The sequence below is a fragment of the Elgaria multicarinata genome, chromosome 6 (assembly GCF_023053635.1).
Source record: "Elgaria multicarinata webbii isolate HBS135686 ecotype San Diego chromosome 6, rElgMul1.1.pri, whole genome shotgun sequence".
Classification (NCBI taxonomy): domain Eukaryota; kingdom Metazoa; phylum Chordata; class Lepidosauria; order Squamata; family Anguidae; genus Elgaria; species Elgaria multicarinata.
In genome coordinates this window covers 88,131,713-88,156,022 of record NC_086176.1, presented here as the reverse complement: position 1 = coordinate 88,156,022, position 24,310 = coordinate 88,131,713, and the positions used below count along the sequence as shown (strand labels likewise).

Sequence of the window (24,310 nt, the reverse complement as noted above, 5' to 3'; positions counted from 1 at the left end):
CAAAACAGGAAGTTTAGTATCACCAAACATATTCCTTCTCCATACTTGTCCCCATCCAGTGGTTCAGACCCCCCTCCATGAGGAGCAAGGACTAGGCTAGGAAGTACTTTCCACTTGACTCAGATAGTTAATAAGGCATGGCAAAAGTATTTCAGGTTTAATTAAACAATATTCATTGATAATTGGTGTGCAAATCATTAAATAAGACAGGATTATAGTTCTCTAATTCACATACATTAGATTAAGGTGTGTTTTTATTGCTTGAAGTTTAGTTCTAGGCATAGAAAATTAGTCAGGTGATAATGCAGTAGGCTCAAAAACATGGAAAGGAGTTAATTTGGGATTTTATCTTTAGACTAGAGGCACAAGCAACCATCGGAGATTGAAAGTCTAGGATAATACCATAGAACTGGTAGAAAATACAAGCTCCACCATAAGCTCTCCTGCTGAGTTGCACCCCCAGCCCTCCCTTTATTTATTACATTTCTATACCGCCCAATAGCCAGAGCTCTCTGGGCGGTTCACAACTCTGGGCAGCTCCCTTACTGCTACTGCTGCATCAGCCAAAGGAAGCAGGCAGCCTGGCTCTGAAGGGCTCCTTCCTCAAGAGCCATACGTGGGAGGGGTGCCCCAGGAGATGGCCTGTACAGGTGATATCCTGGCCCTCTGGCTCAGGCACCACCTGAGCTCCCCAGAGCACCTGCTAGCAACACCAAGCAAGTGGCTACTCCAGAGAGCCCCCCCAGTCCAGCACTCCTGCTGCAGTAAATGCCATAGCAGGAGAGCAGTTTGCGGGGTTCTCTGGAGCACACGCTGGGGGTGGGGGAATGTGGGGAGTGACATGATTTCCTGGTCCTCCTGCTCTGCTGCCTTAGGCTGGAGCTTCACCCCACCTCATGGGACAGCCAGTCCTGCTTCACTTTCCTTGACAGGCTCCACATTCAAAAGAAGAAACAGCAGAAGTCATTATTTTTCTTGACACAAAAGGGATTAACATTTCATATTTGTTGATAAGCTTTTGATATAGTAGAATGACAAGAGAAGGAAAGCTCTTGAGACGTTTTGGTGTAGGCCTAGTTTGAAGGCCCTCTCTGCTAAATCTCTGGTTGTTGTTGTTGTTATTATTTATTACATTTATATACCGCACCATAGCCGAAGCTCTCTGGGTGGTTTACAAAAGTTAAAAACAGTGAACATTAAAAAGATACAAAATTTAAAAGAATAAAATACAAACAGAAAACTGACAATATCCATTTAAAAACAATTATTCTGGGGTCAGTTAAAAAACTCAGCATATGCTGTTAAATGCCTGGGGAAAGAGAAAAGTCTTGACCTGGTGCCGAAAAGATAACAATGTTGGCACCAGGCGAGCCTCATCAGGGAGAAACAGTCAAGCAGTTACACCTTGAAAGAGACATTAGCTGCCCATTCTCCCCCAAGATCTATATATCAACAGCCTAGTGGAAAATACAGAAATTAGTCCACAAAATATATTTACAAAGGTACAATATTCCATCTCACATTCAACAGGTCCAATCATTGCTGTTGTTTTCATGTATGTCAGGTGACATTATCTCAAAATTGTTCACGAAGTGGTATAATAAACTAGACAATTCATAGGACATTATATTGAAGACCCCTCAGTTCATGAATATTCTTGATGGGGAATATGTTGGCAAGAGCTCAAATGCTAATTGCCAAAAACTGAGAATTCAGGTCACATATTGGTATCTAATTCTGAAGATGTGTGCAGGTCAAGATAATTCTGTGTTGAGCTTGCAAGGAGTAACAAATGCCCTAAAGAAAGTATTGTTTGTATATTTCATCAGTATCATGAAGGCATCCATAACTGTTATAACATAACCCATTCTGACTTGTGTTGTATGTCTGTGATTTGCAGCGTTAAAAATCTTTGCAAAATTTTTTTTTTACTTTTCTAATTTCATTATAAAGACAATACTGATTGGTTTTGAACAATGGCAAATAGAATCAATGTTGAAAAATTAGAATAAGCTCAGAAGAGGGCCATCAAAGTTTAAGAGGCAAATATTTCCCTTCTACTACATCAGCTTAGTACATTAATGGTAGGATCTATAACCTCTTCAGAAATAGAATCACCAGATGTCAGTTTCCAAAAAAAGCAGAGGAAGAACTAAATGGCAAAAATTAGCTTCATCAGAAAAGAGACAGACAAACCTTTTGTTAAAGAATTTTTATTGTTAGGTGTCCAAGGACATTTTGAAACTGCACAAGCATAATTGTTAAATGAAATGCTGTTCCTTTTTGTGAGCTGTTTTTTAGCTAGTGGAGCTCCAGGACATGGGCATTTTGGAGCAATAACCCCTTTCTACCCTTTCCTTTATTCCCAGTCCAGAATTAGAAAATAATTCATTACATACAGTTAAGAGTATATCAAGCAATGAAGCTCTTTACATTATGACGGTACTTTTAAAGCAAGATGTTAATATATCTTTCTTTACAGTTACTGTTGCATTTTAGTTTCACAGTTAAAACTGGACTATGACCCAATTATTTTACAAACAAGTCTTTAGTCAAATACGGTCTGCTCTTAAAACAGATTATACTTTAAAAAAAAATCTCCTTGGAATTGAAACACCTTTAAAAACTGGTACACATCAGTACAATAAACGGAATTAAAGCCCAACAACATATGAAATAAGCTTAAGTGTATAGTTGAAGCAGTTATATACAATACAAACAAGCTGCTAAGTGTATCTGGTAATACTTCGATTCAGTTGACAACTGCAATACCTATTTCACAGTCACTTGAGTAGAGTTTAGTTAAATAATACTTTTATGCAAGCACACTACATTTGTAGCTAGAGCTTGACTTCTATCAGTATTAAGAAACAAATAGGTTTTCCAAAAACAAGTATTCCTCCAGTGTCCTAGAATCAACATGTTGAGTGCTTTGCAGGAAGCAAAGAGCTCAAAACAGCAACGCTACAGCAATGAAAGCCACTGAAGAACTAACAATTCACATTTAGCCTTCCCAACTGCTGCATATCAAGTGATGTCATGCATTTTAATAGTGTTAAAAATAAAAGCACAGAAGCCAACGTCTGCCTTCACTCAAATGTAACAAAAAAGCTTCCAAATTATTTTAAACACAGGCTTTCCAATCAAAAGCATCCGGTCTAAGCTGGAAGTGTGTTTTGAACAGGTTATTAGTTGAGGAAGAGAAGAGTTGCTTAGGGTAAGTGACCTCTATGTTTTGCTTGGATAGCTATAGCCAGCCACTAACACAGCAGGATTTAGTAACTAAGATTTCAGTTAAAGTCAGTGGTGGTAAAATGCAGAACTATTCCCATTATCTAGAACAGCCAAAAATGGAAGGAACTGTCTTGACAAAGATTATATCTCAAATAGTTAGCATAATTCTGATCTTTACATTGGTAACAGTTTTCTATAACAATTTACATGGAATATTTCATTAAGTTAGACTAGAAAGGTAGCTAAGGCAGAAAACTTATGCACAGTTACCTGATATTAAGCCCCACTGAACACAGTGCAACTTATTTCCAACATGGGCTTACATTGCACATCTCAATGAGTGAATCTGGATATTAAAGCATTTTGAACAGGCCTCTCTAATCTAAACACACACTGTGCCAGCAGTGCAAATTGGGAGTGGGAGCAGGAAAAGGAAGGGGACAGTAACTACACATAGCCAGGAGTGGATTATAAAATGGCCACAATTTGTATTGGTTACAGGTTACAGAGTTTGGCACAGCAAGGATGTGATCATTGGGAAGACTGATTGCTGGCCAATTCTCTGCCCCAGCATGGATCAATACTCTGGATGTTCCTGCAACCCGGGTTTATGAAGGAACGCCATGCTCCAGGCTGGGCTCCTTTTTGGATGTCCCAGAAGAGAACTCTCCCTCCCCAGTCCACCCCCTCGTCCCCAGTTCTGAGTCATCCCTCCTCTTCCCACACCCCAGGCAACAGCACAAGCAGAACCCTGGATGATCAGCTACCCGGGGTTTGCCTGAGTAACCAATTTACTTTTTTTAAATTATTATTAGTGAGGCGTTTTGGGCATGTTTACATATTGCTACTCCAAAGATTATCTAATGTTACTTTCTTTGAGAGTAATATGAGAGAAACTGTTCTATCCACAGTTTCTGAGAAGAACATTATGCTGCTGGGAAAGAGAATCGGTCTTCAAACTACACAACTGTACTCCCTAGGATTGTACCAGGATTTAATTTTCCAGGCTCAGTGCAGTCATCTTCCACTTTATCTTGAGAGTAAAGAACTAATGGGTACAGCAAAGTGGACTGAGGATTTAGAACTTACTCAACCGCAGACATGACTTCTTTATAGTATAAAATATAGGGAGCCTCCTCAAAACAACCAAAGTATTAAAAATCTCAGAAAAATCTCTAAATTAGCAGATTTGCAGACAATTATCCAGGTCCTGTTATTCAAGTGTCCTGTCAAAGTAGCACATCCTATTGTCCTCAAAGCCCTGCATGACCTAGCAGATGAATCCAAGTGCTAACAACTGGTGTTCTTCATGTCATTGTTAACTAGATTAAATATTAACTTCACCTTCAAGCAGCTAACCAAGTACTAAACAGATCAAGGTTAACAAGATGAACTGCTAACTTCCCAATAAACAAATGGTCTTATACCAGGAAAGCAATATGCAGAAATTATCCACTATGGACAAAAAGAGAAGGTTGCAATTTAAGGTAAGGCTGATGCTATGCTTAAGGAATAAAAGAGACACCGGAGAGAAATTTTAATGTCCTGTAAATGGGGAGCTTGAACGTTCTAAGATTTTCCATGATTTTCCATCAAGAAATAATGGCGATAAACCATGTCTCATCTTGGGGGTGGGGGTGGGTGGGAGAAGGAGATGTAACCATGTACCATCATTTCAGTAAGTAGGAAATTCAGGTAACAGAATGAGGCAGCACAAGAAGGAAAAGACTTCGACTGATAATGTGCCATACAACTTCAAATAATGTACATTAGCCAAAACAAATAACCTATCACAGCTTCTCTCACTCAGGTACTATTCTTGAAAGAATATAATGTCAATTTCAAAATGGGTGGATTTTTCATAATTATGAACATTTGACCATTGTACCTTTCTGTTTCTAAGTTCTACTGTACTTGACATGAATGTGTGCATATTTATTGCCAATAAATGTTTTAAAGGGGCATTTACAGATATTCTGTAAACAACATGTTGCAAAGAATAAATGAACGCAAAAAGGAAAGCATTTTTGATGGTAACTTCACAAGGTGTGTGTATAAAAATGTCTAGAAAATCAGAAAATCACTAAAGAGATCATAACCTAGATCAAAAGTTATGGCATGATCTAAAGCCTGAGTTTTGCTTTTTTCCAGAAATAGAGCTGTTAACCAGAACAAAGGAGTTGTGAGCTATGTTGCTAATGTGAAGAAACAACTGTGCACACATCCACTCTGGATCTGGGAAAGCGAATGTAACAAGGCCAATTCCCAAAGGACTGAGGTCAAATAAATGCTGAATCCTGGAAAGTACTGGTATAGATTAATTTGTTTAATAAGGAAGCTGAAGAACATTTTCATTTCCTCAACCTTTCCTGCAAATCCACTATTAAGCCACATTCCTATTCATTTACCATAATTTACAGGAATGACACACTCACTGTACCACATTCCAATAAACATTCCAGCCAAACTGTTAGTGTTTTTTTTTTAAGGAAAAACAGCTTTAGATTAACAGTTCATGTTTGACCATCTCATGTCACACAAATAAATTAATGGATCTCCAAGCTTAATGGCTCTCAATAGGAACTTAAGCCACATCCAGTACACCTGCAGCTACCAGATGCCTTGAGAGCCAGTCCAGTCCTTCATACAGTCCCATGCCACTTCGAGCATCACAACCTTGGATGTACCAGCTACGGCCACAGCAGAGTTTGTGCAGACTCAGCAATTCTGTGATTTCTTCTACTGAAAGTGACCCTGCTACATCCTGAAAAGAACAGGCACATGCTTATTAAATGTGCAGACAGTAATTTAAGAGTAATTCTTCTTTAAGAACATGGTATGTTTTCAACAGTTTCTGCCAAAAGATGGGAGGCAGGGAGAAACACAAGATACTGAACTTGAGAAGAGGCTGGTCACAACTGTATTCAATTCAGCTTACAGTAGCAAGGCATGGCATACAGCAGGGGAGGGAAACCACTTTTGGTCAGGGGGGATGGATTACACCTGCAAGCCCTGGCTGTGTGGTGCAGGAGAATCCCTCTCCCAGTGCCAACTGGAGATAACAAAGGGATTCCCCTTTGCATCACTCCCCCAGAGGCTTGGTGGGAGGAGAGGGAGCTTGGGTAGGGGCCCATAGAAGGAGATACCATCTGCAAGCTGGATTGGACCCTAGTGCAGGCCAGAGGTTGCCATCCCCTGACATACAGACAAGGATCCTGTTTGATGACCTGCATGCGGTCAGAAGTGCTAGTCCCAGCTCACTTGCTTTATTCTGGTTGGAAGGCAATGGACACAGACAGCTTGATCTGTTCCCACAGCTGTTCTCAAGCATCTGGGGGCATGGCAATAGGAGCAGATCCTGAGGTGGTCTGACATGCCCTGAAGCCCCTCCTTGAATAAGAGCACAGGGAGCTCACCCTCACTCACCTCTCCACTGAGGACCCTGCCTGATGCCCTAAGCACCATATGCAGAGGCAGCTGTGATGTAAGAAATAAACCCTGTAGAGGAAACCAGAGAGTAGCTACCTAAAGATTATTATGGGAAAGCCAAAAACCCTGGGTTCAGAGAAGCCAATAGTGACCCTGAGTAAAACTCCCTCCCAACCCCATCAATTGGTGACTCACACAGAGTCCACACCTATGTGCTTAACACAGTGAGAAGGGAGTGGCTGAATAGCCCAGGAACACAATAACTAGGTTTATAGAGGGCTTGCCTTATTTATAGTCAATGAAGGCACCAGAAGGGAAATGGTCTCTCTCTGTCCGCCCAGGCCAAGTATTTGTTGCTCCTCCCTCATGCCACCTTCAAACTGGTCCAAGGGGGCAAAGAGATTAGCTGCCCCAAGGAAAGGACAAACCTGGACGCTTTGCATGCAGCATTTCATCACCCCAACACACCCTGGTGCAGGTGGGGTGGATAGAAAGAGAGCCTCCTGTGGAAGTGGGGACACAGCCTTCATTGAAATTCTACAGGCAAAGAATATGAGATCTTATCTTTAGCAAACAAATCAATAAAATAAACTGATTTGTTCTTATGGGACTGTAGTTCAAAAGAGCACAGCTTTTTAATTTTCTTTCCTCCTATTTCACACAGATAAAATGGGGAGGGGAGAAGAGTCAGAAGAGCTCACAATACCTGCTTATTAGCAAAGATCAGCAACAAAGCATCTCGCAACTCCTTCTCCGTTAACAGTTTGGCCAGTTCATTGTGCGCCTCGCTGACCCTGTCTCTGTGGCTGCTATCAATTACAAACACCACCGCTGGAGGAAGAGAACAATTATGCAGCTACAATTTGTTAGGCATGGTCATTCTATAGTCGGGTATCATAATTTGTTTGATGGATTAAATTTTAACTCAAGTTAAACATCTGAGGTCTGTTCATATTTTCCAGGATTTGCTTACTTATTATAAACTATTAATTAATCCATTTTCTTTACAAAGATAAATTGTATCATTCAAATACCCAAATTAGCATCAGTCTGAATGAAAAATTATACTGGAAAGTAAAAACACAGTAGGTGGCTCCAGAAACTGTGATGGGTTGGACCTAACGCCGTGTAGAGCAGAACTCTGAACCGAATAATCTTGCAAGCAGAGGGAGGGCAGGCAATTTTCACTGAATCCCCATCCCCACTGGAGCGCCTTATGCCACCATAAACATGCCCTGAAGGCCAAGGAAAAGGCCTAGGAAGTGGCACAGGGGTGTGTGTGCACAAGGGGAAACAGAAGTCTGAACACTGACAGCCGGCTCCCTTCCTCCTATGGGGAGGGCACCTCTGGATCTAATCCAATATTTCAAATGCTATTTAAAATGGTAATGCGGCTAATCCCATAATATGTGATAATCGTGACACAAAGTCATATTTATGCAAGTCACTCAGATGCCAAGATGAAGCAACAAGCATACCATCTTAACAGCCAGTTCCTAAATACTTTACTTGAAATGCAATACCCATAGTTCTCCATGGATCTTACTTTAAGATGTACATGTTTAGGATTGCTGACTTAGGCCAAACATTTGGTTTTCTTGCCTTTAATTTAACATTTAAATTAGTCAAGTTGACAAAATACAGTATGCTTACCTTGTGTGTTGAGGTAGTAATGTTTCCATAAAGGCCTCAGCTTGTGTTTACCACCTACATCCCAAATAGTGAACTTCAGATTTTTATATTCTACAGTTTCAACATTAAACCCTAAAAGTAGGTAGGGAAGAGAAGACACTTAATCACACATTTTTAATAAAACATTCATATGCAAGTTCACTGTTCACAAAATCACTGTTACTTGCCTATTGTTGGAATTGGTTGCATGAATTCATCCTGCTTTAGCTTAAATAAAATGGTTGTTTTGCCAGCTCCATCTAATCCGAGGGTTACAACTCGAATCTCCATTTTGGGCCCAATGTGTACCCTGTTGTCCTGTAACAGAGAGGAAAGATTTTAAAAGACCGCCTTGAAGATTCGTCCCACCCAAAAGGTCATTTAGCTCCGGGTGTTGTGGCCAAGGAAAAGCTGATGTAATGTGTCATGTAAGTTTCTCACTTACAAGAATTGTTTTAAGTTTCATGAACAGCCAAAATCATGAAGTGCCATAATGAAAGAAGATTGTGTTCCACTGTGTAGGGTATGTACATTAGTTTGTATTCATGAGCCTTTGAACTTCAGCTCTTTTAAGAGCCAAATGTCAGGGCAGCCTCTAGAGTACTCTCCATTGCGGTGTAAGCAACTGCAGTCAGAAGATGAAATTGAGCAATCCCTAGTTCATGCACAGAAGTGTTTGGGTATGTCTTACAATGTACCTTATTTATGATACCTTAATTTCATTTTAAAGGATGCCCTTTCTGTCAATACGGCAAGCATGAGAAGAAAACCTATATAAATTCCAAGTCATATCACGATTAATTTGATCCCACTGCTAGTATCACCACATATGATACCTCGCCCTGAGGAAGTGAGATGCCTATAACTGGTATTACTAGCCCACTGCCACTGCTAGAGGTATTTCTATTCCATTACACTATAGCCTCAAGAATAGTAGGGCAACTCTACCGCTGCTGTATAAATTGTCAGCTCCAGTTCACATGACTACTGACCTCCAGTAAGCCACACTAGATAAATAACAATCTTCAGGGATCTAACAGCAACATCCCACTCCCTGCAGTCACAGAGAATGAGGGTCTCAAGGAAGGAGGGCGTCACTCCGAGGAAGAGGGAAATGATCCCTTAGAAGGGACCCATTCCTGGTGCAAATATCCTCTTGCACCAGGAGGTGCCTCCAGGGAGGGGGGGGTTTGTGGTAGTGGGAAATTTGATCATTAGGCAAATAGACAGCTGGGTTTGTGACAGGCATATAGACCACACGGTGAATTGCCTGCCTGGTGCAAAGGTTGAGGATATAGACATGCCATCTCGATAGCACAGTACTTAGTACTGGGGTGGAGTCAGTTATCGTGGTCCATGTTGGTACTAACGATGTGGAGAAATGTAGTTGTGAGGTCCTGGAAGCACGGGCTGCACTTAAACCAAAATGGAAGCAGACTGCTGGTGCTAAACATAAAAAAGGAGGCAGAGCAGCTTTTAAGCTAAGTTCTGGGGTAAAGCCAACAGAAGCTGGGAAGCATCCGGTTTGAGTTAAACCATCTGAAGGAGACGAATATGAAAATGTTTTGATTGTCCCAACGTAGAAAGGGAGCAAACTGGCCATGAGTACAGGATACAACATGATAGCCAATGATCCCCACAGGGATCAGTATTGGGACCAATTCTTTTAAACTTGTTCATAAATGATCTGGAATTAGGAGTGAGCAGTGAAGTGGCCAAGTTTGCCGATGATGCCAAATTATTTAAGATTGTTAAGACACAAAGGGATTGTGAAGACCTCCAGAGGGATCTCTCCAAGCTGGGAGAGTGGGCATCCTAATGGGAGATGTGGTTCAATGTAAGCAAGTGTAAGGTGATGCATGTTGGGGCAAAAAAAACCCAACTACAAGTATAACCTGATGGAATTTGAGCTGGTGGTTACCGAACAAGAAAGAGATCTTGGGGTTATGGTGGACAGCTCAATGAAAATGTCAACCCAGTGTGTGGCCGCTGTAAAAAAGGTGAACTCCATGTTAGGCATCATTAAAAATGAACTGAGAATAAAACTGCCAATATCATACTGCCTTTATACAAATCTATGGTGCGACCACACTTGGAATACTGTGTACAGTTCTGGTCATCATACCTAAAAAAGGTATTATAGAGACATGATAGAGGTGTACAAAACTATGCATGGTGTGTAGAATGTGGATAGGGAGACATTTTTCTCCCTCTCTCAAAATACTAGAATCCAGGGTCATCCCATGAAGCTGACTGGTGGGACAAATAAAAGGAATCTCTTCACACAGTGCATAGTTAAATTACAGAATTCACTACCATAAGAAGTAGCGATGGTCACCAATTTGGATGGTTTTAAAGTGGAGTTGAATAAATTCATAGAGGAGGAGGCTATCAATGGCTACTAGCCCTGATGGTTATGCGCTACCTCCAATATCCGAGGCAGTAAGCCTGTGTGCACCAGTTGCTGGGGAACATGGGTGAGAGGGTGCTGCTGCACCGTGTCCTGCTCTGTTGGCCCCTGGTTGATGGCTGGTTGGCCACTGTGTGAACAGAGTGCTGGACTAGATGGACTCTTGGTCTGAACCAGCAGGGCTCTTCTTATGTTCTTGATAAAACCAATGCAACTCAAAAGTTGCATAGTTTTTCCATTAGCAAATATTGGTTCAACCAAAAGTATCTTGAAAACAGCTTGAAAACTATTTTGAATTGTGGAAGGTGACAGCCCTCATGCTTTCTGTTCCATTTGGTGACACCTGAAAAAACATTAAACAGAAAGAAGAGATCCCTTCACCCAATGGTCAAGTCTTCAAGTTTAAAGTTAGCCTTTTAAAATGCAGCTTGCACATTTTGCTATAGATTATGACCCAATGAATCCCCTTTAGGCACAAAGCAGTTTTCACATCACCCAAACAGTTGCCTGCATGAGGTCACAAATTGCTTCTGAAGCTCCCAAATTTATGAGCCAGCTTGCAAAGTAGTATGTTTGTTACTGGAGGTTCGGGAGACAAAAAGAGAAAAGAAAAAAAGGACAACGTTCAGAGAACTGAAGCAACCTAAACATGAAAAAGCCAAACCTTGGTGAAAGTAACTGGAATGCTGGCATCAAGTTGTATGTGGTCTGCAAGCTCTGTAAATTGTTGTTGCTGTTTCTGAAGTGTTTCGAGAAGCCTTGTAATTTCTTGTTTGGCCAACACAACTCTACAGTCATCCTAAAACAAAAACGCTAAATTTAACTCAACACAGCATCACCTATGAGTTTTCCCTATCAAAATCCAACAGAACAAGAACTTACATCTACTAAAACAGTTATACCTATAAATTTAAATTAGAACTTTAGCTTCAGCAGAAATAAAACTCTGCTGTATTATGAAACAGTTAAAATGATTTCAATTTATCTTAAATGCAAGAAAGCAACTTATGCTGTTCACAGAAGCTTTTGACTTAAGAAAGATACAACAACACTATATAGTAACTGAACCATGGAAGTGCTTGTAATATTCAGTTGAAAGAACATAGGCAAATGTCTTGTAATTATTTAAAATGGAATCTGACTAATTGCCAAAGGCTTGAAAGCCAAAGGTAATAAGTTAGAATAAAAAGGAGTGCTGTTATTACAGTTTTGCTGCTTTGCTTATATTATTTCATTTTAGACACAACATTAAACTGAATGCTGGCTGGAAAATTCTGGAAGTTGTTGTTTTTATGCCTAAACGTTCATAGCATTACACCCGAAGGACAGCATCTGGATATTTTGATTTCCTGGATATTTTGATTTCCTGGATCTGAGCTCAGAGACAGAGCTCCAAACTTGGAGCCAGGAAACCACACTCCCCATCCCTCCCCCTTGCACCCTAAGGACAGCATCTGGGGGGGGGCATAGGATATTTTGATTTCTTGGATCTGAGCTGAGACAGGGCTCTGAACTCAGAGCCAGGAAACCACACTACCCATCCCTCCTCCTTGCAGCCAGTGCAGAGAGAACCACATTGGCTGCTGTTACGAGCTTGCAAACATGAGCTCATAGGACATGAAAGGCAGGCATTCCTAGAGGAGGGCTGGGGCTAATGTAGAGCAGGAGGCATGAAGCACCTCCCATTCTGCACTGGATACTTGTAAGCCTCCGAGTAGCCAAAGCGCATCCCTGACTTGAACAAGCCCTATGAAACATTTTCCCCATATTTATACCTTCAAGGCATAACAAATAGCAACAAATAGCTCACAGGCCACATGTGACCACCCAGCTGAATTAGCAACCAAAATTCAGTAGAATGGTAGTAAAATAAGACAGAACTTTGCTATTAAAAATCAGTTTCCACAAAATGCAATTTTGATTTAAAATAATGTGCTCCTTGTTTAATACAAAATCATATATTTTCTGTACTGCAACACCAAATTTCAGCAGCACACTTGGTGGCACAGCAGCATTCATGGGAGGGTATTGCCTCCACTGAGTTCCAGGGGGGAAACTAACCTCCAGAGCAGTGGAAGGTGTCCTTTCCTGTCTTACAGCCAGACCTAACAGAGTCCTACAAATATTCCTTTGCACCTCTATGTATGACTCCCAAACATTTTCCTAAAAAAGGAACTACTAACTATATTCAACTTTTATTTTGATTCAGTTGCACTAACTTTTTTGATCACTCTGTCTGCCCTTTTGTTATCCGTTCTGCCCCGATGCTCCTCCCTCCCTCCCTCCCACAAGGTAGCAATCTGTCCACTCACTCAAGACTGGTGGATTCTCAATTTACCATTTGTAAAATCAGTATTTGAGAATGACTGAATTACATGCACAATTAATGTAGCAGAATAAACACATAAATGTTCCCAACATTTATTATTTATACAGCTCTTACTATTACCAGCATGATACATATACCCAAGTATGGATTTTACCCTCATTATGTACCCCCTACCTGCTGCAAGGTCTTTTCACAATGAAGACAAGCTGTTGAAACCTGGGACAACAGGATAGTCATGTCTTCTTGCTGTTGCCTAAGCCAGATCAATTTCTCTCGCACATGGGCATCAACCACACTAAGTGCCATTTCTTCTTGGCGGCAGAGAGTTTCATGAAGATCAGAAAAATAGGCTCGGACACATGAACGAGCATTCTCTGCAGTACCTGGGATCTGGGTGGTTATAAAATTAAGGAGACAGGCTATGAAGTTGTTACATGCATGTTATTGGGCAGATTAAAAATATAACAAATAAATATTGCAGTTATGTGAAGGTTGAGAAAAATACAAGATTGCTTACATGTTCTGTATGAGCCATTCCAACACCATCTTCAATTATCTGTTCTCCTCCTTCTATTTGTTGAACAATACCAACTAGTTTCCGAGAATAGTCTGAGATTTCTTCTGTGAAAGTTCTTATACAATGAGCCATGTCTAAAATGGAAGCACGGATCTGATTTGCTTCTGGTTCCAAAACACTGTGCTAAGAGGAAAGCATCAGAAGTAAATTTGAAATCTTTTCCCAAAGCTCTTCCAATCTGAACCTCTCTGCTCTCACATGTTATGAAATTTGGAAAGAGTGTAAGACATTTGGATATCCTGCTTTGGACACCGAGGGCAGTATCTGACTGTCATTCTGCTAGTGCAGATAACTTTTCGCTGGCAGAAATGAGGTTTCAAAATTTGCACAAGAGGAGAATCCTACTAAAGTTACATTTGCACAACCACTTGCATAAATGTAATGTGAAACCACTTGCACAACAGAAAGATTTAGCTCTGCTAGTGCAACTTGAATTTGTGGAATGACACCGATAGATACTACCCTTAGTTCAGTATAAATTTAAATAATATACGTATTTTAAACTTTACTCCAAGAAATTAAGGATCACTAATTTTGACAGATGTTTGAAGCAGGATCTCAGACATATATAAAGACTGGTTACATCTGAAACATTACAGAAAATTAAATGGCATTACAGACTAAACTACAAACATATTCATGATTAGTAGTCCTATGTGCCTGCAGAATAGAGCTTTAAAGAGAGGCAATATTCCTGAGGGTAATGCAGCTAATTACATAATTAAAGCAGTAATCCAAAGAGTAAGGAAGGAAATGATATACAGGCTGATAATTACTAAAATTGACAGGAAATGAAGGCACACACTCCCCTTCTCAGGTAGTTACAATATGTATTACCAATGATGTAATTGAATAATAAAGACTAGAGAAAACCTACTTTATGGCCTTGGTGCTTTCCGTACTCTTTGCAGACACAACACATAAGAGGACTGGCTTGACAACCTTCTTCCAGACACACAAATTCAATGGCATGCACTTGGTGCTGAGAACACATCGTCTTCTCGTGAGGTTTATCAGCAAGAGGCACACGTCTGTGTTTTGCTAGTGTCTTTGTAGAATGTGTATGTTGGGAACACTCTGCACACAGGTGAGTGGCACACACAGTGCAGTACACTGAAGCAAGATGGGTCTCATCTTCATCACAGCGGATGATGCACTAACAAAACAGAAACGCACCCTTCATTCATTCATTCAATAAACAAATATATATTCAACTTTTCAGAGAAGTACCCTCATAAAGCAGCTTACAAATAATAAAGGGGCTGGACCTAAGCACATATAAATATACAAAAACAGCACTGTCAAAATTGGGGAAATTAAGCCTAGTTTGAAATTGCTGAGAGCTGAACACCTGTTAAAACCCTACTCAGGAAAGGCCTGTTTTCATAAAGTTCAGCACTGAAAGTATAAGAAAAAATGCAGCAGAAAAGGAGTTCCATAACTGAGGGACCACCAGCAAGAAAGATGTACTTCTTGTACTCAATCTTGCTGTAAATAGTGGGCACATGAGTAGAGACCCTGGTGATGACCTAAACATATGGGCAGGGTTGTATGAGTGAAAGAAGTCCTTTAGATAGACTGGTCCCAAACCATTTAAGGCTTTAAAAGTAATAACCAGCACTTTGAGATCAGCCTAGAAATGGTAACCAATATCAACTCATGCAAAACAGGTGTCACATGCTATGGTTTTCTGCCCCCATCAACACTCAAGTAGCCACATTTTTGCACCCATTGTTGTTTCAAAGCTAGTCTCAAAGGCAGCCCAACACAAAGCACATTACAGTAATTAAGTTTAGAAATAACTAAGGAATGGGTTACTATGACTAGATCCAACAGTTTCTAATAGGAACTGGCATACAGAGCTGGCGTAACAGCATTTCTTGTCACTGTTGCCACCCTTTAATTTTCATTTTTATTCACTAATTAAAATTGTATTTAGAACATCCTTCACCATACCGGATTTTAGGATAGTGTACAGCCCAAAGGAAATATTAAAACAGGAAGGCAGCATATAAAACATTTGACACAATCTACAATTTGCTCAATTAAAATCTAGCAAAATCTATTAAAATGCATAGATAAACAAACATTTTTTCCTTGTCACCTAAATCATATGACTGTCGATACTAGGCAAACATTGTTGAAAAGGGCATTCCCTAACCAGGGCACCACTGCTGAGAAAACCGTCTCCCTCATAGATGATCCTTATATCTCTAATGCAGGGGTGAAGAATCTCAGTCCTGGGGTCCAAATCTGGCCCTCTGGGGTTCTCCAAATAGCCGCACAGCCTTCTCCCGGTCGTATGGTGGTTTCCTGGCTTTTGTGTAGTCCCCCCACCCCCCTGCCCATTCTAAAAGGTAGAAACACCTCTCCTACTTAGTTCAGGGGTTCCCAACACAGTGAATTGGCGCTTCTTCAAATATTTCGGTCCCAAGCTGTTTAGAGCAGAAGTGGGCAACCTGGTGCTTTCTAGATGTTTTGGAGTGTAACTATCACCAGTCCCAGCCAGCATGGAAAACAGTCAAGGATGATGGGAGTTGTTGTCCAAAACATCTACCTAGACTGGCCTTCAAAGTAAGACTCAGCATTCAACTGGGCTTGGAAGTGAACTGGCAGCCAATGAAGCTCTTTTAAAATTGGCAAGATATGGGCAGACAGAGAAACACCATTACAAATTCTGCTACTGGGTTAACTGAAGCTTCCAAAGTTTCTTCAAGGTCAATGCCATGTATAAACTACTGTATTAATCCAATCAGATGGATCACTGTGGCCAATCTCTCTCTGCCCAAAGTGGCCGCAGCTAGTAAGCTAGCATAGTGGTAAAAGGCACTCTGTGCCACAGAAGCCACTTAAGCCTCTAGTGACAATGCTTGATTAGTAATTCAATCCAAAAATAAAATGTAATTCTCATTTGTTAAGAACCAGAGATTTGATCAATATATTTATGTGAAAACATATACACATGATACCTTCCCATTTTAAATTCCGATGTTCAGTTGTGTTCATCAGGGACATACTGAGCACTCAATCCAAACTGGTTTTAATAGTGGCTGCAAAAGCGTCTTATTGCTGCAGATCGGAATCACAACATTACCTCAATATTTGCCCACTCTGCCTATGAAATATTGTGGGTACTCTAAAACACTAGCACACAGTTCCTCAAAGCAGATTGTCCTTGATTTAAGATCAACCTACACGGCTAGTAAGGTGTTGGATCACGTCTGAATGCTCCCCTCCATCAGAAAATCCCTGGCTATGGAAAGCTAGCATCTCAAGGGAATGACATGAGCTCTAGCTAAACCCTGATGCATGGGCTCTCCGTGTGCAGAAATTGTTTGACATGAAGGTGCATTCAAAGATAAACTCTCCCCGCGTATATACAATATGAACTGAGACAGTCCAGAAAGGTCTGTATGACTTAATATTTCTGAACATGCAGTTTGGCTCTACATCACAATTACCTTGATATATTAAATTGCAATCACCTATATTGATGAAACACTTGAATTAAACCAAACCTTTACCTTACATATCGGAGAAATAACACTTCACTAAAAGTGATATTTATAATGAAATACGAAGTTAATTTACTACCTCTCCGGAGAGGCCAATAGCCTCTTCAGTTGTCCCACACTGACCACCGAGCCCATTTTGCAGTCGCTCAAGGAGTTCCAACAGAGCAAAGTTTTTTTTCAAGCCCCAGACTCCTGAATCACCTATTTTGGGAAAGAAGGGTTAAAATTACTCAAGTCTGAATTTTGCATCTTGTGTTTTTACTTAATGATTTACTTATTTATCTAAAACATTTCTTGACCACCTTTCAGGGCAGAGGTTCTCACAAGGCGACTTACAACAATAAAATATATAAAATATTAAAGGCAATAAAATACTAAAAGCAATAAAAAAATGTTTACAATAAAATAGTAATTAAAACAACAAAACCAGCAGGAACAGCAATAGCAGCATTAACAGTATACATCATGGGAAGGCTATGGTAAAATAAAATGTTTTTAAGGCCTTCTTGAAAGCCTGCAAGGAAGGTACATGGTGGACCTCTGATAGAAGTTTGTTCCAGAGGTTTGGGGGCACCCCAGAGAAGGCCCTCTCCCATGTGGACACCCACCTAATTGCTCTCACAGGTGGACAAATGAGAAGGGCCTCTCTTTCTGATCTTAAAGTGCAAGTATGCTGATATGGATGAAGGCAGTCCTTCAAGTGACTAGGCCCCAAACCATTTAGAGTTTTAAAGGTCAAAACCAATACTTCAAATTGGGCTCAGAAACACATTGGTAACCAGTGCAGCTGGCGCAATATGGGCATTATACGATCAGATTGCCTCGCCCCTACCAGTACTTGGGCAGCTGCATTCTGCACCAGTTGAAGTTTCTAAACTGTCTTCAAAGGCAGCCCCACGTACAGCACATTACAGTAGTCTAGCCTTGACGTGACTAATGTGTGGATAACTGAGGCAAGGTCATTTCTCTCCAGATAGGGCTGCTGGTGGCTTACCAGCTTAAGCTGATAAAATGCACTCCTGGACACCACAGCCACCTGGGCTTCCCCAGTTAGCTCAAGAGTCCAGGAGGACTCCCAAACTGTGTACTTAGTCTTTTAGGGGGAGTGCAACCCCATCTAAGACCAGTTGTAAACCTCTATCCAAAGTAGTTGGTTTCCCAACCCACAGTACCTCTGTCTTGTCTGGATTAAATTTCAGCTGTTTTACCCTCATCCATTCCAAAACAGCGTCCAGACACTGGTTCAAGGGTTCCACAGCCTCCCTAGGATGTGCAGCTGGAAACGAGAGGGAGAGCTGAGTATCACCTGCATATTGATGACACTTCAGCCCAAACCTCAGCGCTTTCTTCCTACTAATGCTCCTGACTAATTATTATTAATAATTATTTGGGGATTAATCAGACTAACTGATTATTCAGGGGTTTAAATGATAAATTGATTCCCTAGCCATAAAAATGTTGGCATACTGTAGAACCATGCAAGAATCTGTGATAGTGACACTAATATGAAGATATATGTTTTCTCCAAAGCTGAAGTAATTGTGTGCAACTGCAAAGCAGTAGAAAGTTTAGCTGAGCTGTAAATAGGCTGCAAGCCTATACCCACCTATCTGGCAATAAGCCCCAATGAACCTAGTAAGATTTGCTTCTGAGTAGACATGTGATAGATTTCACTGTAAATCTAATAATATTTTAAACCATTTTTCTTGAATTGTTACTTTTATCCTTGGCGAATAGTCTTCCGTTATACCCCAGTATTCAAAAATATTTGGCCAGAACCATTAAGCACTAGTACTGCTTGTACATTGCTCATACAATACTAGATTTATTAGCCCAAACAAGAGTAAGTTTCGGCTGTGGGGCGGTATATAAATGTAATTAAATAAATAAATAAATAAATAAATAAGTTCTTGCCATTCATTAGTAGAAAAGACTCATTAAGGGCACAATCCTATTGTGTTGATCGTAAGCCTCTGAATTCAGAGGCTTAAGGTCATCCTATGCAGATTGGGAGGAGCAATGGAGGTGACTTTTGCCTCCCCGTTCTTCTGCCCTGTTTTTTGCACTAGATGGGCTTTTTTGTTTTTGCCTGTCTAGATGGAGTGCTTTGAAGTGGGAGGGAAGAAGGCTGGAGAGGCCTCAGGATAGTGCGTATCCTGGCCTCCCACTCGCCTCCTCTCCACCTACTGGAACATCCCCTTCTCCCCTGCTCTGAGATCTGGTTTCCAACCTTGGAGAGCAGCTGGTGTGGTTCTTTTCACAGTGGCTGCTAAGGGGAAGGGAGGGGGTTGGAGCCACGGTTCCTCCTTCTGAGGTCTGAGCTGGGAATTCAAAGTAATCTATGGCCCCTCAGATGCTATCTAGGATTGCTCCCTAAATAGGTACATTTTGAAATAAGAAATTGAGTCACAGAAGAATATCTATTTTTATCATCTTGACAGCTTGCCAAGTTATGTTTTATTCATCCAAGAATATCCTCAATTATATGTTTATCTAAAGGAAGGAAATGGTTCTTGATTATATCTTTCAAGTACAAACTTAAATTAAGTTATCCAATATACACCATTTGAACCTTGATATAGTCAATGTTTTATTTTCTTGTGTTTATTTTAATCCAAACTCATCAAAATTCACCTTCCTGCCAGATAATTTCTACCTGTTTTCTTATACAGTGCTAGAATTTAAATGCTACAGCCTGGATCTTTCTTATTCAATGTGTCTCTTATACTGTATGTGTTACACAGTGGCATAGCACTGTGAGAAGTCCGCTAACTTATACAAAACTTTACAGACTAGTAAATCTTTGTATGTAACCCAATGTTAAGAACTTTGGGGGCTCATTCAGTTCAATAAGATGTACTGGGGGGAAATCAATGGGGCATAAAAATGTTGACCTTTATCTGGATTGTTCTATTCATTTTTAATCTTCCTTTAAATATGTTAGTTCTACCTAATTTGAACTGGCCCAATGCAAACTGCAACATAAAAGGTTTTGATCTCTGCAGGCTTCAAATTCTATATAATATACACAAATATCTTGGGGGTCTGGATAAATAATGTACAGCTGGGTTTCCACTTTTTCACATGATGTTGTTTTCATAGAGGGATTTCACTATGGTATTTCCAAATATATGTCGATATTCATCAAGCCTATATGAGTTTATTTCAGGAAATGCAGTAGCCATTCAGAGTGTTCATTGTCAAATTTCTTACACAAGTAGTTGCTCCTGCCATACGCCACATGTGCAAGAATATAAGATTTCACAGATATGCCTATTTCATGCAATGAATGACACATTCTAAGTTTGAAAACCCTACCCTGCTTGGCAGCCGGTCATTAGAAAAGGCATCAAGCTTGAATAGCAGGAAGCATGCAGATCAGAAACAAGACAGCATTATGTGGTCAATCCTGAAATGAATACTAAGCCCATTGATTTTAGCATACCAGTTACTTATTAGGCAAACATTCCTCTTTGATTCCTCAGTGACTGAGGACATCTGAGCCAGAACACATGCTTTACTTTCAGCAACAGAAATCAAGAATAGCACTCCTGCCAAAGAAACCAGACCAAAACTCCAAGCTGTGATTGTCTCATACAGAAGATTAAAAAAAAAAACACTATTTACCAGTGGGTGCTAGTTGGGAGTCTTTCACGCCCATTATGGGTCCTGTATTAGTGTTGATTTGTGCTTTGCCAAGAATACTCTCTCTTGTAGGTTTTTAGCCCCACTTTCTAAACTCTTCCCTACCTCAATGTACTGATGTGGATCTCTCAGCCTTGCAAATAAATTCACAAAAGTTACTAGACTACTTAATCACACATATCTACGCTTGTTTCTTATAATCGCCTAGATGAGATTATTATTTGCCAATCAAGTCGCTATTTTCTAACTTGGTAACTGATACAACAATGCATTCTACAAAGTTGGGACACAAGACCAAGACAACTGACAGCATCACTGTGATGCTTAATGCCAGATAACAAAAGCACAAGTCTTTCCCCATCCACACGGCCCCTCTGCACAAGCATGATTAAAGCAAGAACTTTCTAAATAATCAGTTTCCTGTTTTGTCTGAACTGTGCAACTATGGTTACCAGTTTTGGAACAAGCTAGGATTTTAAACTAACATCCAACAGGGAAACTATGGTAAATATAAGACTTCTTGGTTTAATTGCTGCATGCCATGAAGGGAGGAGTGAAGGGGCTGTGTGATCAGGCAAAAGGCCCATGTGCATCTTGACAATAAGCCAAGATACTATCTTCTGAACTCAGCCATTGAGAAGACACAGCATTTTCTTTTGGGGGGCTACCATGAAATTTAAAAATAAAGGCTCTATACACAACTTATTTAGCGAACCCTCATGATGAAAATCTGTTAATGTTGTTGATGGGAATAAATAACCATTGGCAGAAATAGCCAGATCCTGACTCAGATAACTACATGCCCCTTCTAACTAAACAAGTTAGAAGACCACTGAGAAAGCATGAAATGGATACTCACTAATTCTAACAAAGGGAGTAGAGAATTGAACAGCAAATTGCCATCCCTCAATCTCTTAATGTTTGGGGAAATAATGCAAGCAGTAGCTCTGGAGTTTTACCCCCCACCCCCAGCAATTCATCTGTATATTTCTTCCAAGGATTGGGGCACAAACATATTCACGTTGTTTAGCTTAGTTATAAAGAGAATCCACATGGAGTAAGGTCTATGAAGTCAAAATCACCCACAGTTTTAATAAACACATATTTGAACACCCTGGTGGGTATTGTCACCATCAAACATTTGTTATGGCTCTACCACAGCCTGATTTAACATGAATCTGAAAAGGGCAAAGCAAAATAATAATAATGCTGCTTTTCTTCTTAAAAGTATTGGTTTTGCTCTCTTAAAAAGCTTGACTCACTCCATTTCCAGTCCCTATGTCCCTTCCAGAATATCGGTGCAATGCCACCTCTTACTCTCTTACCTCCTTCCTAACCCTCATCAAAACCCACCTTTTCCATTAAGCCTTTGATTAATTATTTCTTTTAAACGCTTAGTCCTCAACCCAATAAAGACAATGGTACTGGCACATATTTATGCCCTTTTACTCTAGCTTCTTCATTTGCTTGCTTTCTCTACTGATCAAAATTCAACTGTAAGTTCCTCAGGGCAGGAACATGTCTTTTTACTTATGCTACTCCTTATAGTTCCATGCACATCAATGACATAATAGAAAATATGAATTATAATAAAGATCATCTTCCCTTGGAAACACAACCTTGCTCAAATCAAGCTTTCTCTGATCTCTCGGACTTTGCTACCAGTTATATTGCATTATGAAGTTAACTACTAACCAGCTTAACCTCATAAGCAATAAGTTTACAAGATCACTATGGGCACATGCAAGATAAGAGACATTTTTATTAAATATAAAGTTCAAATAGTTCCGAGTGAATGAAGTACGGCATACACTTAAGGAGACAAATCTTTACTGCCTCATTAAATTGACCAGGGAGAAGAATCACTTATCAGATAGTCAGGTATAGTATACAATGAAGTCTCTGAACAAAAGATGAAATCTAGTTATGTTTGTACCTTAGTGTCATATAGGTATCACCATTTCAATTTTAGACTGACTTACCTAACTCAGTAACCTGCCGATCAAAAGGACACCGAACTGCTCTGCCATGAAGAGGAAGTCGAGTGAGACAGTCATGACAGACGGTATGGCCACACAAAAGCAGTCTGGGAACTTTATCTCCTTGCAGTGAAAATACATCTTCACAGACTCCACACTCCAGAACCTATAATTTAGAGGGGAATATATTCAATTTTAAATGACTAAGAATGTCTAGATACTACATGGCTAATAGATGCTACTATGGGGGAGGAGTGAAGGACAGCCCCATCCTCCCTTTGGGTTAGACCATATTATGATTAAGTCTCAGGCCAATACATTGGCTCTATACACTGATCAGCTATTAGATAATCAATATATCCTGGGAGATGTTGTCCACATCCTAAAGCACATTAGACAAAGAGTATCTTTACTGGTTGGTCTAGCTAGAGTATTTCCTTAAAAAAACATACAGTGCCATCCTTTCCATGCCTACATGTCATGTAAGTGGATATAGTATCACAGCATTAGTCTCGGTATGCTTTCACTTCTAAGCAAGTGAGAGATCTTTTCAAAAAATGATCCCAAGAGAGCTCTTTGAAGAAAAATGACCAGACTATTACTCTCTGGAGATATTTACACTGAACTATGTAGAGCTTTTCAAGACTTTCCTTCCACAGGAATAAAAATTCCAGTCTGTATCTCTTTGTATGTTGTGTACCTCCAACGGCTTGACACTTGCATTGCCAGCTAGTGTTCTGGAAGGATTCCTATGCCATCAACAACTATGACTGGCAGGACTTAAGCAGAAAGGGGATTTTTTGTTGCAGTTGTACCTGCATCTTCATGGCCTAAGAAGTTTCCTCTGCTTAATTTCTGCCTCTCACACACCTGTAAAAGCACAGGATCCTTGCCAGAGAAAAGTGTGTCCAACCTACGCATTTATTAACCGATCTAACAACGATTGTGCAAAGTATCAAAATCGCGCTGGACATTCACTTGCTCTTTACAGCATCCCCGGGTGGTGATGGTTTATAAACAACAACCGATCGGGGGGGGGGGGGGAGGAAGGAAACACACGAGGATTGCCCCTTCTGCACGGCCACAGCCCGCGATAACCCACCCTCAAATGGCTGAAAGCTCTTTCAGTAGACGCTGCAGAAAGAAAACCCAAAGCAGGCTAAGGGGGCGGTCCCCTCTCCGTTTTCTTCCGACGGCCCTTTCCAGGGGCTCAACCTGTCTCGCCCCCGAAGACAGGAGCGACGAGGGAGGGGAGCTTCACCACAAGATGACGTGGAAGACCCACCCGGCCTCACTCTCCTCACCTTCACCACAGGCCCGCCTGGATTCCGGCTCTGCCTGCTCCCGGCATCCAACCCCGCTCCGGCCCCGACCTTGTTTACACTCAGCGCCGCCATCTTGGGAAGCGAAGGATGAAGAGCGAGAAGAAGCGGCCTCCACACGGCTCCCACAGCGGACGTCCCCTTGGAGACGCGGAGGGGAAGGACTACGTGCCGACGTCACCGAAAACAGCCGTTGGAA

The 24,310-nt window shown here is 40.7% G+C and overlaps 1 protein-coding gene across 1 annotated transcript; it reads right to left on the bottom strand.

Annotated features, from left to right (window-relative positions):
• Window positions 1-5,539: 5,539 nt before the first annotated feature.
• Window positions 5,540-24,285, bottom strand: TRIM23 (tripartite motif containing 23). The gene is made up of 11 exons (XM_063128003.1): window positions 24,094-24,285; window positions 22,793-22,955; window positions 17,245-17,366; window positions 14,528-14,806; window positions 13,591-13,773; window positions 13,248-13,463; window positions 11,409-11,543; window positions 8,523-8,652; window positions 8,317-8,427; window positions 7,370-7,494; window positions 5,540-5,998 (listed from the first exon to the last, which is right to left on the bottom strand). Exons 1-11 carry the CDS (start codon window positions 24,184-24,186, stop codon window positions 5,819-5,821), a joined length of 1,737 nt encoding a protein of 578 aa, XP_062984073.1. The 5' UTR covers window positions 24,187-24,285; the 3' UTR covers window positions 5,540-5,818.
• Window positions 24,286-24,310: the final 25 nt, after the last annotated feature.